This window comes from Hordeum vulgare, chromosome 1H, assembly GCF_904849725.1.
Source record: "Hordeum vulgare subsp. vulgare chromosome 1H, MorexV3_pseudomolecules_assembly, whole genome shotgun sequence".
Taxonomy (NCBI): domain Eukaryota; kingdom Viridiplantae; phylum Streptophyta; class Magnoliopsida; order Poales; family Poaceae; genus Hordeum; species Hordeum vulgare.
Genome location: NC_058518.1, coordinates 186,228,033 through 186,244,830, shown reverse-complemented (window position 1 = coordinate 186,244,830; position 16,798 = coordinate 186,228,033). Strand labels below are relative to the sequence as shown.

Here is a 16,798-nt window from a genome sequence, read left to right as displayed (position 1 = left end):
ACTACACAACCTTCTTCTTGTAGACTCGTGCTGGGCCTCCAAGCGTAGAGTTTTGTAGGACAATAGCAAGTTTCCCTCAAGTGGATGACCTAAGTTTTATCAATCTGTGAGAGGCATAGGATGAAGATGTTCTATCTCAAGCAACCCTGCAATCAAATAAAAAAAGAGTCTCTTGTGTCCCCAACACACCCAATACAATGGTAAATTGAATAGGTGCACTAGTTCTGCGAAGAGATGGTGATACAAGTGTAATATGGATGGTAGATATATGTTTTTGTAATATGAAAATATAAAAACAGCAAGGTAACTAATGATAAAAGTGAGCACAAACGGTATTGCAATGCTTAAAAACAAGGCCTAGGGTTCATACTTTCACTAGTGCAAGTTCTCTCAACAATACTAACATAGTTGAATCATATGTAAATACCTCTCGTGCGACAAAGAATTCACTCCAAAGTCAAAAATAGCGGAGAACTAACGAAGAAATTATTGTAGGGTACGAAACCACCTCAAAGTTATCTTTTCCGATCAATCTTATGAGCTATTCCTATTAGTGTCACGAACAGCCCTAAAGTTCATACTAAAATAACACCTTACGACACACATCAACCAAAACAAATAACCAATGTCACCACAAGTACCCATGGGCTTGATTATACGATATGCATCACACAATTTCAGATTCATCATGTTCAATCCAACACAAAGAACTTCAAAGAGTGCCCCAAAGTTTCTATCGAAGAGTCAAGAAGAAAACATGTGCCAACCCCTATGCATAGATTCCCATGGTCACGGAACCCGCAAGTTGATCACCAAAACATACATCAAGTGGATCAATAGAACATCCCATTGTCACCACGAATATCCCATAGCAAGACATACATCAAGTGTTCTCAAATCCTTAAAGACTCAATCCGATAAGAAAACTTCAAAGGGAAAACTCAATTCATCACAAGAAGATAGAGACGGGAAAACTCCATATGATTCATCTATATTAATAAAGCTCGCGATACATCAAGATCGTGCCATATCAAGAACACGAGAGAGAGAGAGAGATCAAACACATAGCTACTGGTACATACCCTCAGCCCCGAGGGTGAACTACTCCCTCCTCGTCATGGAGACCGTCGGGATGATGAAGATGGCCTCCCATGATGGTTTACCCCTCCGGTAGGGTGACGGAACGGGCTCTCAATTGGTTTTTCATGGCCCTGAAGGCTTACGGCGGCAGAACTCCCGATCTAGATTTATTTCTGGAGGTTTCTTGATTTAAAGAAATTTTTGGCATCGGTCTCACATCAAAGCGGTGCCCGAGGGGCCCACAAGACATGGGTGTGCCCTAGGGGGCGCTCCCCCTGGCTTGTGGCCAGGTGGTGGACCCCCTCTGGTTTTCGCTAGTATTTTTCATATTTTCCAAAAATATTCTTCGTAAATTTTCAGCTCATTCCGAGAACTTCTATTTTTGCACAAAAACAACACCATGGTAGTTCTGCTGAAAACAGCGTCAGTCCGGGTTAGTTCTAATCAAATCATACCAAAATCATATAAAATTATTGTAAACATGGCATGAATACTTCATAAATTATAGATACATTAGAGACGTATCATCGACGTAAACAGAAATGATGCAAAATCCTGTAGAGGACTTCTTGATGAAGACACATGGACAATCATCACTATTGGAGTAACCTTTGTGAATAAGGAACTCACTCAGTCGGTTGTACCACATCCGTCTTGACTACCTTAAGCCATATAATAACGTATTAATCTTTACACAATACATGTTGCATTTTTCACTTTTATTCACGACAGAGATTCCATCAGGAACCTTCATATATACTCCATCCGTTTCTTTTTACTCCGCGTATAAGATTTGGTCAAAGTCAAATAACATAAAGTTTGACCAAATTTATATTCAAAAATATGAATATCTACTATATTAAAATTATATAGTATGAAAATGCATCTAGTGGTGCATCTGATAATATTGATTTCATGTTGTGAATGTTGATACTTTTTAATATAAAGTTAGTCAAACTTTACAAAGCTTGACTTTGACCAGACCTTATATGCAGACTAAAAAGAAACGGAGGGAGTATGTCCGAATCTAGTGACCCATAAAGATATGCAGTCACGACGTCCATCAACTACATAGATAGATGATTTTTCACTCCCAAAGATATAAGATATCGGAAAGTGGTTCCACCCATTACTGGAGAGTATGTTCCATTGAAATCAATGTCGGGTTTCTACGTGAAACCTTGTGCTACGGGCCCCACTTTATATCTCACCACCTCATTTTTCTCATTCCGTTTCTGAAGAAAAACCCATTTGAATCCCACGGGAAAAACATTAGGAGGTGTAGGTATTGCTTCACTGAATACCTTTCTTTTGTTAAGCGAAGCAATTTCTGCTTGGATTGCATCCTTCCATTTAGGCCAGTCGGGGTGCTTTTGGCACTCAACGATAGACCTTGGATCATGATCAGTGAGAAGGGTATGTGCAATCTTTTCAGCAACATATATGTCGACAGTCGTAGTTTTTCGGTCAAATGATCCTCCAGAATCATAATAGTTGATGGAAATTTCGTGCACCCCTAGAGACTCTTTATGATTTCCTAATACGACTAAATCTAGATGTTCTGATGTCTCAGCCAGTTTGTGCACACTGGAGTTGAGTTGTGGAGGTTGCACTTCCACTAGGTGTATACTACCCATTAGGTGTTTGTCAACGTTGAGTTGACCTCATTTACTGACTCCAAGATTTTTTCTCCTCGGTTTCCTTTGGTGCTGCTAGAAGATTGCACCAGGTCAGAGGCCGTACTGCTCCCCATCTTTTTAGAAACAGGGAGTTGAGTGGTTTTTACTGGTACCTCCACTCTTTCCAGTGCATTTCTGGCCGGATTTAAGGATTTTGTAACACCTATGCAATCAGCATGACGGGCTGTGAACAAATCCCCCGTAAGGGGTTCAAGGTACCTGGTAATCGATGGTGATTTGTACCCTACATAGATTCCCAACTTTCTGTGTAGGCCCGTAGATGTCTTGGTGAGATTGAGATGTATGCATCACATCCGAACTTATGCACATGGGAAATGCTAGGAGGATTTCCACATACCAATTCCAGAAGGGAAGAACTTTGATATGCAGTTGGCCTCAATTATATCAAGTCAGCAGTGTGTAAAACAGCACGACCCCAACAAGAGGTTAGCAAGTTGCAATTCATCAACAAAGGTCTTGAAATGAGTTTAATCCTCTTGATCAATGCTTCAGCCAACCATTTTATGTATGGTCATATGGAACATGAGTGTTGAACTTCAATCCCCAAAGCCATGCAATAATCATTGAAAGCACGTGAGGAGAATTCTGCAGCATTGTCCATTCAAATTGACTTAATTCGACTTTCACAATAATGGGCTTGCAACTTAATAACTTGCCTCATTATCTTGGCAAATGCATGGTTCCGTGTGGATAGAAGACACACATGTGACTATCGTGTAGATGTGTCAATCAGAACCATGAAATACCTCAAAGGTCCAAAGAATGGTTGAATGGGACCACAAATGTCTCCTTGAATACGTTCAATAAAGTGAAGTGGTTTGGCTTGTATTTTGAGGTGCGGGGGCCTCAAAATTAGCTTTCCTGTGGCACAAGATGTGCACACAAAATTAGAAGATTGAGGAAATTTTGACTCAAATAGGTTTGGAATGCTTTAACATTCTGACAAATTACTTTGTATGCAACATGTTCCACGGGCTTGATGTACGTATAGTACAAACCAGATGACACAAAAGGAATTTTCTCATGTACCTTTTTGCCATATCTGTTATCTCTAGTAAAGAGTAGATACTCCTCTTTGTTGTCTTCATGGGTTTCATTATGAAAACCATTCCTACGGATATCTCGATAATTGATCAGGGTACGTGATGAATCGGGATACAATAAAGCATCCTCAGTCGTCACTTGTGTCCCACTTGGGAGGGTGAATATGGCATGTCTAGTTCCAACAATCATTGTGTCACGTCTGGTGATAGTTAGAATATGTCCATTCATCTTTTTCAGAGTTTGGAAATATTTCATCTCCCTCTGTATGGAGTTTGTGATACCACTGTACACAAGGCATAATTCCTCTTCCATCGGATTATGCCCGTAGAAAACTATACAAAACACAATAATTTTCAATAAGAAAACCTTATGTTAATACATAGAATACAATCTTATTATATCAAGTGTGCTGATACAATATAATATAAAGACAACAACAAACTTATGTTCTTATTACAATCATCACAAATGGACATAATTAAGTAGATCACTAAGGAGATTGAGGGACTAGTCGAAGTTCCTAAACACATTGTTTGAGGTGTACTCAAGCAACATGTCATACGTTTTAGCACGGTCCACAAATGGATAAGGAATCATGGTGTTTCTCGCTCCAGGAAGAACATCGTGCGAACCACCAGCTCCATTTGCGCTATGCGAATGAAGGTTGAAGTTGGCTTGAAGCCTTTTGAAGTGCTTTGCATCCCTGAGATCGCTGGTACAGGATAACCAGATGGTTTGGCATTGTGCACTTTTCAGTAGATGGGTGTAACATCCACATTTGTTGCAAATCTTAGATTTATCAAACCTGGGTTTGCAGTGCCTTTTCCCTTGCTTGAGTTTCTGGATCTTATGTTCCCATTGTGCTTTCGCTTGTGCTTGAAATTGGAATGTTTACACCGAAAGGTACCATTAAACTTTTGTCTATTCGCGACATTCAGATGAACTTCAGATAAAGGTTGCGCCCCAACTAGTCGTTGTGAGCCATTCTTATCGAGTAGCTCATCATGCTTTTCAGCGTGAAGTAACATGTGAATAAGCTCTGAATAGACAATGTAGTTGCGAGCACGGTATTGTTGTTGGAGGATCCTATCTGAAGGGAGCATAGTACATAAAGTTCTCTCTATCTACTCCCCCTCACTATGTTCCTTTCACAAAAGCGCGGTTTGGAACATATCTTATGGACAGCATGATTGTACTCACCAATGGACTCGAAAACTTGAAGGCGGAGATGAGTCCAATCATGGAGTGCTTCTCGCTGGACTACTGACTTTTGTTGTTCATACCTTGTTTTAAGGGGCAGAAACAGAGTACTAGGAGATTCCTCCCGTAAATACTCACACTTGAGATCTGAATGAACATGGTGCCTTATGATGAATAAAGCAGCATAGTTTTGTTGTTCTGTCAGCGGTGTGGCTCCGGTCGGGAGAGGAGTCTAGTCTCTGGGGGCTAGATTGCACACGCTATACCACGGGATGCAAGACTGATCTTGATATCCATAGCCCATGTAGGGTAGTTGTGGCCATTAAGGACAAGCTCCTCAAACTCTCTGACAGTCATCTTTGCCTACACGGGGAACCAGAGATAATTAATTTACGATAGTAAATTAAAAACCATCATGGTTGTTAAATAAGAATGCAAAAAATTGATGCTCAAGTGAAAATTTAAAAGATTCTCAACCCCAATTGTGTGAACATAACACATTGAAGATCACTGAGATCTAACAGTAATAGGCTGCATTGTTATTACCTTGTGTATGCTACAATTTAAATATAAGGAATACATGTTGGAGGTAATCGCTTGTCAAGATTGACGAAGCGTATGCCTCACAGTAGGAGGGGATAATATGCAATTTAAATATAAGGAATACACGTTGGAGGTAATCGCTTGTCGAGATTGACGAAGCGTATGCCTCACAGTAAGAGGGGATAATCTGCAAATGAGAGTAGATCCCAACTCATTACCTTGTGATTCCAAATACAATGAGGAAGAAATATTCAAAAATTTACAAGTTTGATATGCGAGAGCAGATGATCTCAATCGCAAAAACATGCTCAAGAGAACTTGATATGTGGCTATCACATAGAACATGTCATTCTTTTTGGATGGAATCCGGTACTTTATTTATATTATCAAGCCATTGCATAATATAAACACACCTAATTACATAAGTCCTAACTAGAATAAATCTAGAACTGGACTAGAATGTAAGTAATAGTCAGACTAAATACTAAATAGTACTAGACAAAGTCTAAAACTGCACCAATACAATAATTAGTACTAATAGTTAACTAAAACCAAAGGGAGAATGAAATGGAATCCTGCTCAAGCCGGCCCACAACCAAGAAGAGGAGGCAGACGGGTGACTGGGCCTTGGCCGGCCCACCCTAGCCACCGCATAAGAGAGAGGTGGAGACTGGAGAGGGAGCAGTTACAGGATAAGGGTCAGAGGCCCGATCCAAACCGACCACACCCGATCCCCCACCCGTGCTCAGCGCGGCAATCAAAGGAGAGGCCGCCGATGTAGGGAAGGATGTCGCCGCATCCCCACCTCACACTAGCGCACCACCGAGGAACTCTCCTCGTCCGAAGTTGAAGCAATGACGACCACGTAGCGAGGACCTCCCTGCAGCAGTGTGGTGGCGAAGCCGAGGCCCGTCGAATCCCACGAGTCGGGGCGACGACCGGGACAGCAACCGAGGGCGGCCATGGCGTGCCGGAAGAGGTGGCCGAATTGCTCCTCCATGCGGCCGCTCAAGCCCGCGATCATGTCCAACAACGGATTCGACGAGTCAGGGCGACGACCGGGACGGCGGACGAGGGCGGCCATGGCGTGCCCGAAGAGGCGGCCGAATTGCTCCTCCATGCGGCCGCTCAAGCCCGCGGTCATGTCCAACAACGAAGAGGCGGCCGAATTGCTCCTCCATGCGGCCGCTCAAGCCCGCGGTCATGTCCAACAACGGCAGGGCGCCGCCGGAGGCGCTGAGATGAAGTCAAGCATGGCCTCCTCGTCTTTGCAGATGAAGTCAAGCATGGCCTCCTCATCTGCAAAGACGCACATCAAGATGGGCGCATAGACGAGGGGTCAAGGCGGGGACCAGGGGGTGGCAGGCGCGGCTGCAACCCCGTGCACCATGGGGACGCTCGCGCCGCCGACGAGCTAGGGGTCGTACCCCAGGGGCCTCGCAGTACCATGGTGGCCGCGTCCAACAGCATTGTTGTGGTTACATGGTACCATTTATATGAACCGAAGACCATTTATATAAACTGAAGAGACACAGCAATACGGGAAGCATCAGTTCCAGAGAAAGATGTGTCCATGCGGGAGGCAACGGCACAGCAGTTTGGCAAGGGGATATTTCCCTAGTTACATTTGTAATTAATCATAACACTAGGAAAAGGCAGTATGTTAATTGAAAGAAACTGCTGACATGGCATCTGCATGTCAAGAGAAATAGGTTTGCGAGGGTAAACTATTTGGGTATTATTATAGCTTCGCCAAAGAGGATGAATGCATGTATTGGTTGTACTTCTCATACCAAAAGTTAATAGGCTATAACAGGAGAGCAAATAGAACTACAATAAAATAAAATGAAGTCAAACAAGGCATGAAATCACGAATCATCAGCTCCTTGATTTGTTCCAAGAAACTGAACGCAAAAGATAATAGCAAAAGCAGGCATCAAAACTGAATCAAGTCTACGTCATCCATAACTTGGAAAGCATAGCACACACATCTTATGAATCAAGACACTGCAACATCTCTATTCAGCTGCAGCTGCAACCTCAACCCATGAAATCACGAATCATCAGCTCCTTGATTTGCTCCAAGAAACTGAACGCAAAAGATAATAGCAAAAGCAGGCATCAAAACTGAATCAAGTCTACGTCGTCCATAACTTGGAAAGCATAGCACACACATCTTATGAATCAAGACACTGAACATCTCTATTCAGCTGGAGCTGCAACCTCAACCCCTGCCTCATCTGCCTCAGCTGGCCTCTCCAACTTCACACCGACATCCTCCTTGTTGTAGTCACCATGTACCTGGGAAACAGCAGTTGCATTAATAGATAGTTCAGCAAAACAAAACTGTTACATACTCTCTCCGTCCCGAATTACTTGTCTCAGAAATGGATGTATCTAGAACTAAAATACATCTAGATACATCCATTTTCTACGACAAGTAATTCCAGACAGAGGCAGTAGATTGAAAATGACTTTCGGGGTCAATACATAGAATGAAAATGACTTCAGGTTCAATACCTCCATCAACTTCCCAATATCAAACTTCGGAGCTTTAAGGATCTTAACCTTGCGGACATACACATTCTGGAGAGGAAAAATGCTTGATGTTGCCTTCTCGATCTCCTTGCCAATGACCTCAGGTATAAATTTTGAAACCAGCTCTTTCAAGTCACAGGTTGAAGCCTGGTTGGCCATAATCTCAACCATCTTCCGGCGAATCTAAAAATATAATATGCAAATTAGGCTGAGCTTGATATATTTAAAGAAAAAAGCTTGAGAATATGGCAACATGTAGGACTACAAATACCTGTCTGATCTGGCTCGCCTGAGCATAGCAAGTCCGTTTCACTTGGTTGGGACGTCTCTTAGTGAAGCCAATGCAGAACAGCCGGAGCATGTAATTGTCAGTGGTCTTAACATCAACATGGGCCTCAATTAGTGTCTGCCACTTCCTTACAAGTGATCTAAGCTTGTCGGTGGTGAAATCCATACCCTACAACATGTAGTAGTCAGCGAGCAGAAGACACCAGCAGAGGAATACACAATAGGCAGGTCATTATTACCCAAAAGTTTGTGAGAACATTCTTTCCTTGCACATCCTCTGCACGAAGTCTGATCTTCCTGAAAGCCTGGTCCTCATCACCCTGGAGGTCTGCCAAGGAAACCTCAAAAACTCTGTGCTTAAGACCCTCAGATGCAATCTGACAATAAATTATGGACAAATATTTAGATTGTGGCAATATAAAAAAATGAACTGCAAAAGGATTGTACAACAAAACAGAATGATTCAAAATAAGTAAAAGCAAACTGAAGGGTTTAATTTATGCAAGATTGTTTCGTGACTTTCAAGGTTAAGATTAATTTATGCAAGATTGTTTGGCGACTTTCAAGGTTAAGATTAATTTATGCAAGATTGTTTGGCGACTTTCAAGGTTAAGACAAAACTAATACAGATTTAACTGTTGAACAGTTAGTCCATAATCAATCAAAAAGTCCTACTAAAGAAGCTGGGAAAATTAAATTCTATTAGACAAAAGGTGTGAGTTTGGTTTATATGCCAGGGTTAAACTGAGAAAATTTGGTTAGCTTAATTTTAGTTGAGATTTTTCATGCCCACGAGTTGGCAATTCATTCCCTAGAAAGATGAACAAAAAATAGCAAAAGTCAATTGCCATGCTAAAAACTTTTTTTTTTGTAACGGATAAAAACCAGGAATGGCATGCTTCGGTTGCAATCCAAACATGCCCATTATTGTTATGAAAGAAAATTTAAAGACATCAACGATGCAAACTATAATGTTTGGTCCAATGATTTATCCAAGCAAATGCACTAGGGTGCAATTTCTCAATATTCTAAGGATTTTTTTTCCTAGAATATGCACTAGCGTGCATAGCTGTATAGATATTTTGTGAAGAATATCAAAGCTGACCATCGCAGTGACAGATAGATTAAGTAGAATATTTCAACAATTCTAACTTCAGCTACAATTCTAACGTCCCTGCGTAATGAACACAACAATTCTAACTTCAGCAAAACGATTTACAAGCACTCAAACAACAACAAAATAAAAGCATCAAGATGACAGGCCTGACCATCAGTACAGTAATTACACAAAAGCCAGGTTGGATAAAATAATTCATCACAACTTACAATACTACCTACGAACGTACGGTGAATAAAAACTGGACTTCACAACCAATTAAATATTTAACCACGGGTCGAAAAAGCTAAGCACGAAATGTCACCCGCGAAAGGTCAGGAAACGAATGTTTCGCCAATACCGGTGCAAACAGAGAAGGACGAATATAGCACACAACAAACGAACCTTGGTCCCCTGTGTCCTGGAGACGAGGGTCTTGCCGATGTTGCGGGTGTTGAACAACGTCGGCGCCTTTATGTCATACCAGTCCTTCTTGGTGAAGGGATCGACCCTGCAACGCAAAGAGAGACAAATCGGAACCACTAGAGAACTCGAATCAACTAGGTCAAAATGAGAGAGAGACAGCTACGCTCAGCTTACGTTTTCTTTTTGCTTCCCTTCCGACCTTTCGAGATGCGCTTGTTCTTGCCGACCGCCATGGCTGCAACCTCGTCCGGGAGGGGGAGGGGGAGGGGAGGGTGGCGGCGCGGACTCCAGGTAGGATGGGGGCTAGGGTTTGGGCACGGCCTGAAAGCGTCGAAGCGTGGCGTGGAGCCGTGGACGAACTTATCTAGGGGAGGGTGGGATCTATGATTTCTCTATTGGAGGGCTGAGATGACATTGGAGTGCACGGACGAACTTGATTGCGCCAAGCCTGCCCGTTTGAACTGTTTTGGGATAATCTGTCACGCCCACCTCTTTTGCTCGGCATAAATTGCTTCTCATCATCTTAGGTCCTTTTTAAAACCACAATATCTTCCTAATAATAAAGCGTCGTTCGCTTCTGTCATACGTCGTGGCTTCTTTGCAAAAAAAGCCTCCGAGGTTTATTGAAATCAACCCACAGTCCTCTCTAAAGTTGGGGCTCGTCTACCTTTGCGCGTGCAGAAGCACAGAGCTCGCAGGTCCTCGCCGGCGACGTGAGCTTCGCAGCACGGCTCCGGCATGGCGAGGAGGGCAAGGAAGGTCGGATCCACATCGGAGTTCTTCGGATCCGTCCATCCCCGACGGCTGGCACGCGGACAACAGGCGCAGGTCGCGGCGAGCAGAGGGGTGCTCGTGGGGCTCCTCCCCTCGATCCCAAAGGGGCTGGCTGGCGGCGGCGTGCCAAGTGGCTATGGCTGCGAGAGCGGCTGCCGTCGTGGGTGAAGCGCCCCGGCGAGGAGGCAAGCGCGGAGTCGAGCGAGGAGCTCGGCGGGGAAAGGTTGCATATGTTGCAGCTCTGGCCGAGCTAGGCCTTGGGGAGGGCAGCCATCCGAGCCGAGGTGGACTGAGTCCGCGTCAAGAGGCGGGTTCTGGTGGTGGAGAGATGGATCTGGTCGATGGGCGCCCTGCACGCGAGCGACGGCGGCGGCACCTTGGGACATCGTCAAAACTGCAACTCTGGCAGCGCAATGGCTCACGTGGTGGAGAAAACAAGACAAGGGGAGAGGGGGTAAGGGAGGAGCAGCGGGAGGAGGGAAGCAACAGAAGGTAACTCTGGCAGCGCAATGGCTCCCTTGATGGAGAAAACAAGACAAGGGGAGAGGGGTGAGGGAGGAGCAGCACGAGGAGGGAAGCAACAGAAGGCGGACATAGAAGCAGGAGAAGGTGTCGGCCGAGTTTCCCGGGATGTCATCTGGATGTTGAACTCACCGTATAGGTATTGCTCGTCGGAGTTGAAGCCGGCGCCCGAGTGATGGTCGAGGTTGAGCGTCACCACCTGCTGCCCCTAAGCGTCGTATCCCGTCCGGACATTGTTGTCCGTGTTGAACTTTTCATCGAGCCAGGGCTTGGCCGAGGCGGTCTGCGAGAGCGCCGGGACGACCACGAGCACGGCCAGAGAACGCAGTGCCATTGTGGCTGCCCCTGGACTAGAGCTGCTTCTTGGAAATGAGTTTACAAAGTGGAGGGTGATTGGTGTACGACAAAGATAAAATCGGTTTCAAAAAGTACCTTTTTAGAGAAATGTTACAATTTTTAGAAAATGAAACTATTGTTAAATAAGTGTTCCAATTTTTAACTTTTATTAATAAAAAAAATTGCACGTTTAACCTTATCATTGACGTTTAGTAAAATTGAACATTAATGGCCCATGAAATAGGTAGTGTTCCTTTCCCGCCCGGTGCAACGCACGGGCATTTGTACTAGTAGATTATAATAAGAAAAAAAATTAAATCATCCGCCCAATCATGCAGTTCCTGTCCGTCGTCTTTTGTGCACGACACGTATCGCATGGGCCTCGTATGTTCCACTTCCCTGAAACAACTACCTAATCCGGCTCGTTCCCCATCATAATCTCATCTTCTCTCGCATCTCGCCTTCACGAGACCATGGGTTGGCAGTTGTGCCGTCGTCGAGCACCCCCGTGGAACCACCGTTGACGTTGGTGAGCACGCGCTCCGCCGCCGTGGTCGTCGGCCGCCTCCACCACCATCCACCTGTTGGAAATATGCCCTATAGGCAATAATAAATTGTTATTATTATATTTCTTTGTTCGTGATAATCGTTTATTATCCATGCTATAATTGTATTGATTGGAAACTCAAATACATGTGCGGATACATAGACAAAACACTGTCCCTAGTAAGCCTCTAGTTGACTAGTTCGTTGATCAAAGATGGTCAAGTTTTCCTGGCCATAGGCAAGTGTTGTCACTTGATAACGGGATCACATCATTAGGAGAATCATGTGATGGACAAGACCCAAACTATGAACGTAGCATATTGATCATGTCGTTTTATTGCTATAGTTTTCTGCGTGTCAAGTATTTGTTCCTATGACCATGAGATCATATAACTCACTGGCACCGGAGGAATACCTTGTGTGCATCAAACGTCGCAACGTAACTGGGTGACTATAAAGGTGCTCTACAGGTATCTCCGAAGGTGTCCGTTGAGTTAGTATGGATCAAGACTGAGATTTGTCACTCCGTGTGACGGAGAGGTATCTCGGGGCCCACTCGGTAATACAACATCACACACAAGCCTTGCAAGCAATGTGACTAAGTGTAAGTCACGGGATCTTGTATTACGGAACGAGTAAAGAGACTTGCCGGTAACGAGATTGAAATAGGTATGCGGATGCCGACGATCGAATCTCGGGCAAGTAACATACCGAAGGACAAAGGGAATGACATACAGGATTATATGAATCCTTGGCACTGAGGTTCAGCTGATAAGATCTTCGGAGAATATGTAGGATCCAATATGGGCATCCAGGTCCCGCTGTTGGATATTGACCGAGGAGTGTCTCGGGTCATGTCTGCATAGTTCTCGAACCCGTAGGGTCTGCACACTTAAGGTTCGGTGACGTTTCGGTATAGTTGAGTTATAGGTGTTGGTAACCGAAAGTTGTTAGGAGTCCCGGATGGGATCCAGGACGTCACTAAGAGCTCCGGAATGGTCCGGAGGTAAAGATTGATATATAGGAAGTCCTGTTTTGGTCACCGGAAAAGTTTCGGGCTCATCGGTAGTGTACAGGGAGTGCCGGGAGGGGTGTCGGGGACCATCGGGAGGGGTGTCACGCTCCAAGGGGTCTCATGGGCTATTGGAAGAGATAAACCAACCCCTAGTGGGAAGGTGGAATCCTACTCCAAGTAGGATTGGAATAGGACTCCACCTCCAATTTCGGCCAAACCTTGAGGGTTTGAGGCTCCCTCCTCCCCTCCCTCCCTCCTATATATAGTGGAGTTCTAGGGATGATTTGAGACAACTTTTGCCACGGCAGTCCTACCACAAACACCAGGGTTTTTCCTCTAGATCGTATTTCTACGGAGCTCGGGCGGAGCCCTGCAGGAGTAGATCTTTCACCAGCACCGGAGTGCCGTCACGCTGCCGGAGAACTCATCTACTTCTCCATCTTGCTTGCTGGATCAAGAAGGCCAAGATCATCGACAAGTTGTACGTGTGCTGAACGCGGAGGTGTCGTCCGTTCGGCACTTGATCGGACCGGATCGCAGGACGGTTCGTCGGACGGTTTGCGGGGCGGATCGAGGGACATGAGGACGTTCCACTACATCAACCGCGTTTCTTAACGCTTCCTGCTGTGCGATCTACAAGGGTACATAGATCCAAATCTTCTCTCGTAGATGGACATCACCATGATAGGTCTTCGTGCGCGTAGGAAAATTTTTGTTTCCCATGCGACGTCCCCCAACAGTGGCATCATGATATAGGTTCATGCGTAGATGTTATCTCGAGTAGAACACAAAGGGTTTTGTGGACGGTGATGTTCGATTTGCTACCCTCCTTAGTCTTTTCTCGATTCAGCGGTATTGTTGGATTGAAGTGGCCCGGACCGACATTATTCGTATGCTTACAAAAGATTGGTTTCATCGATTGGCATGCAACCTCGTTGCATGAAGATGACTGGCAGGTGTCGGTTTCTTCAACTTTAGTTGAATTGGTTTTGACCGAGGCGGTCCTTGGAGAGGTTAAATAGCAATTTGCACATCTCCGTTGTGGTTTTTGCGTAAGTAAGATGCGATCTACTAGATACCCATAGCAGCCACGTAAAACATGCATCAACAATTAGAGGATGTCTAACTTGTTTTTGCAGGGTATGCTTGTGATATGATATGGCCAATGACGTGATGTGATATATTGGATGTATGATATGATCATGTTGTAATAGTTAATATTGACTTGCACGTCGATGGTACGGCAACCGGCAAGAGCCATAGGGTTGTCTTTAAACTAACGTTTGTGTTTGCAGATGCGTTTACTATATTGCTAGGACATAGATTTAGTAGTAATAGCATAAGTAGCATGACAACCCCGATGGCAACACGTTGATGGAGATCATGATGATGGAGAGCATGGTGTGGCACCGGTGACAAGAAGATCGTGCCAGTGCTTTGGTTATGGAGATCAAGAAGCACATGATGATGGCCATATCATGTCACTTATGAATTGCATGTGATGTTAATCCTTTTATGCACCTTATTTTTCTTAGAATGGCGGTAGCATTATGAGGTGATCTCTCACTAAAATTTCAAGACGAAATTGTGTTCTCCCCAATTGTGAACCGTTGTGACAGTTCGTCGTTTCGAGACACCACGTGACGATCGGGTGTGATAGACTCAACGTTCACATACAACGGGTGCAAAACAGTTGCACACGCGGAACACTCGGGGTTAGCTTGACGAGCCTAGCATGTGCAGACATGGCCTCGGAACACATGAGACCGAAAGGTCGAGCATGAATCATATAGTTGATATGATTAGCATAGAGATGCTTACCACTGAAACTATTCTCGACTCACGTGATGATCGGACTTGAGATAGAGGATTTGGATCATGTACCACTCAAATGACTAGAGTGATGTACTTTTTGAATGGGAGTTCTTAAGTAATATGATTATTTGAACTAATTATCATGAACATAGTCTAATGGTCTTTGCGAATTACGATGTAGCTTGCGCTATAGCTCTACTATTTTTATATGTTCCTAGAGAAAATTTAGTTGAAAGTTGATAGTAGCAACTTTGCGGACTGAGTCCGTAAAACTGGGGATTGTCCTCATTGCTGCGCAGAAGGCTTATGTCCTTAATGCACCACTCGGTGTGCTGCACCTCGGGCGTCGTGTGTGGATGTTGCGAACATCTTACATACACGTCTTTGATGACTACATGATAGTTCAGTGCGCAATACTTAATGGCTTAGAAGCAAGGCGCCGAAGACGTTTTAAAAACGTCGTAGAACATAAGAGATGTTCAAAGAGATGAAATTGAGATTTCATGCTCATGCCCTTGTTGAGAGGTATAAGACCTCCGACAAGATTCTTTGCCTACAAAGTAAAGGAGAAAAGCTCAAATAGTTGAGCATGTTCTCAGATTGTCTGAGTACAACAATCGCTTGAATCAAGTGGGAGTTAATCTTCCAGATGAGATAGTGATGGTTCTCCAAAGACACTGCCACTAGGCTGCTAGAGCTTCGTGATGAACTATAAAAAAATCAAGGATAGATATGATGATCCTTGAGTGATTCGCAATGTTTGACACTGCGAAAGTAGAAATCAAGAAGGAGCATCAATTGTTGATGGTTAGTAAAACCACTAGTTTCAAGAAGGGCAAGGGTTAGAAGGGATACTTCATGAAACGGCAAACCAGTTGCTGCTCTAATGAAGAAACCCACAATTGAACCCAAACCCGAGACTAAGTGCTTCTGTTATGAGGGGAACGGTCACTGAGGCGGAGCTACCCTAGATACATTGGTAGATAAGAAGGTTGGCAAAGTCGACAGAAGTATATTTGATATACATGATATTTATGTGTACTTTACTAGTACTCCTAGTAGCACGAGGGTATTGGATACCGGTTCGGTTGCTAAGTGATTAGTAACTCGAAATGAAAGCTACGGTATAAACGGAGACTAGCTAAAGGCGAGGTGACGATATGTGTTGGAAGTGTTTCCAAGGTTGATGTGATCAAACATCGCACGCTCCCTCTATCATCGGGATTGGTGGTAAAACCTAAATAATTGTTATTTGGTGTTTACGTTGAGCATGAACATGATTGGATCGTGTTTATTGCAGTATGATTATTCATTTAAAGAGAATAATAGTTATTCTATTTGCTTGAATAATTACCCTCAATGGTTTATTGAATCTCGATCGTAGTGTTACACATGTTCATAATATTGGTGCCAAAAGATACAAAGTAACAATGATAGTACCACTTAGTTGTGGCACTGTCGGGGGGATAACCCCGGGGTAGGCTCATCGAGCTTGTTCCTTCATTTCCGGCCCAATGGGCATGAAGGCGTGGAGATTCTCAAGGCCCAAGTCTTCTGACCGGCTAGGCATTACCTGCCGGCTGGAAGACGAGGCGGCCACCTTTCTGGCCGGCCAGGCAACCCCTGCCAGCTAGAATCCAGGCGGCCTCCCCTTCAGACCCGGCCTGGTCCCGCCAGCCGGACTAAGGAGGAGGCGTCCACCCTCAAGCCGGCTGACCAAGCAGGCTAGCCGGCCGAGGATCACCAGTCACATCAGATCGTAGGTCAGGAAAGGACCTCACGATTAAAGGTAGCTACGCGTTAGCAAAGGTATCGAATCAGGGCGCCCGGCAGGTACGAGCGTCGGCGGCCACGCCTCTGACCTACCGTGGCTCT

The 16,798-nt window shown here is 44.5% G+C and overlaps 1 protein-coding gene across 1 annotated transcript; it reads right to left on the bottom strand.

Annotated features, from left to right (window-relative positions):
• Positions 1 to 7,505: 7,505 nt before the first annotated feature.
• Positions 7,506 to 10,272, bottom strand: LOC123428335 (40S ribosomal protein S3a). The gene is made up of 6 exons (XM_045112536.1): positions 10,090 to 10,272; positions 9,895 to 10,000; positions 8,633 to 8,770; positions 8,377 to 8,562; positions 8,088 to 8,288; positions 7,506 to 7,868 (listed from the first exon to the last, which is right to left on the bottom strand). The coding sequence occupies exons 1-6, from the start codon at positions 10,146 to 10,148 to the stop codon at positions 7,770 to 7,772; spliced, it is 789 nt and encodes a 262-aa protein (XP_044968471.1). The 5' UTR covers positions 10,149 to 10,272; the 3' UTR covers positions 7,506 to 7,769.
• Positions 10,273 to 16,798: the final 6,526 nt, after the last annotated feature.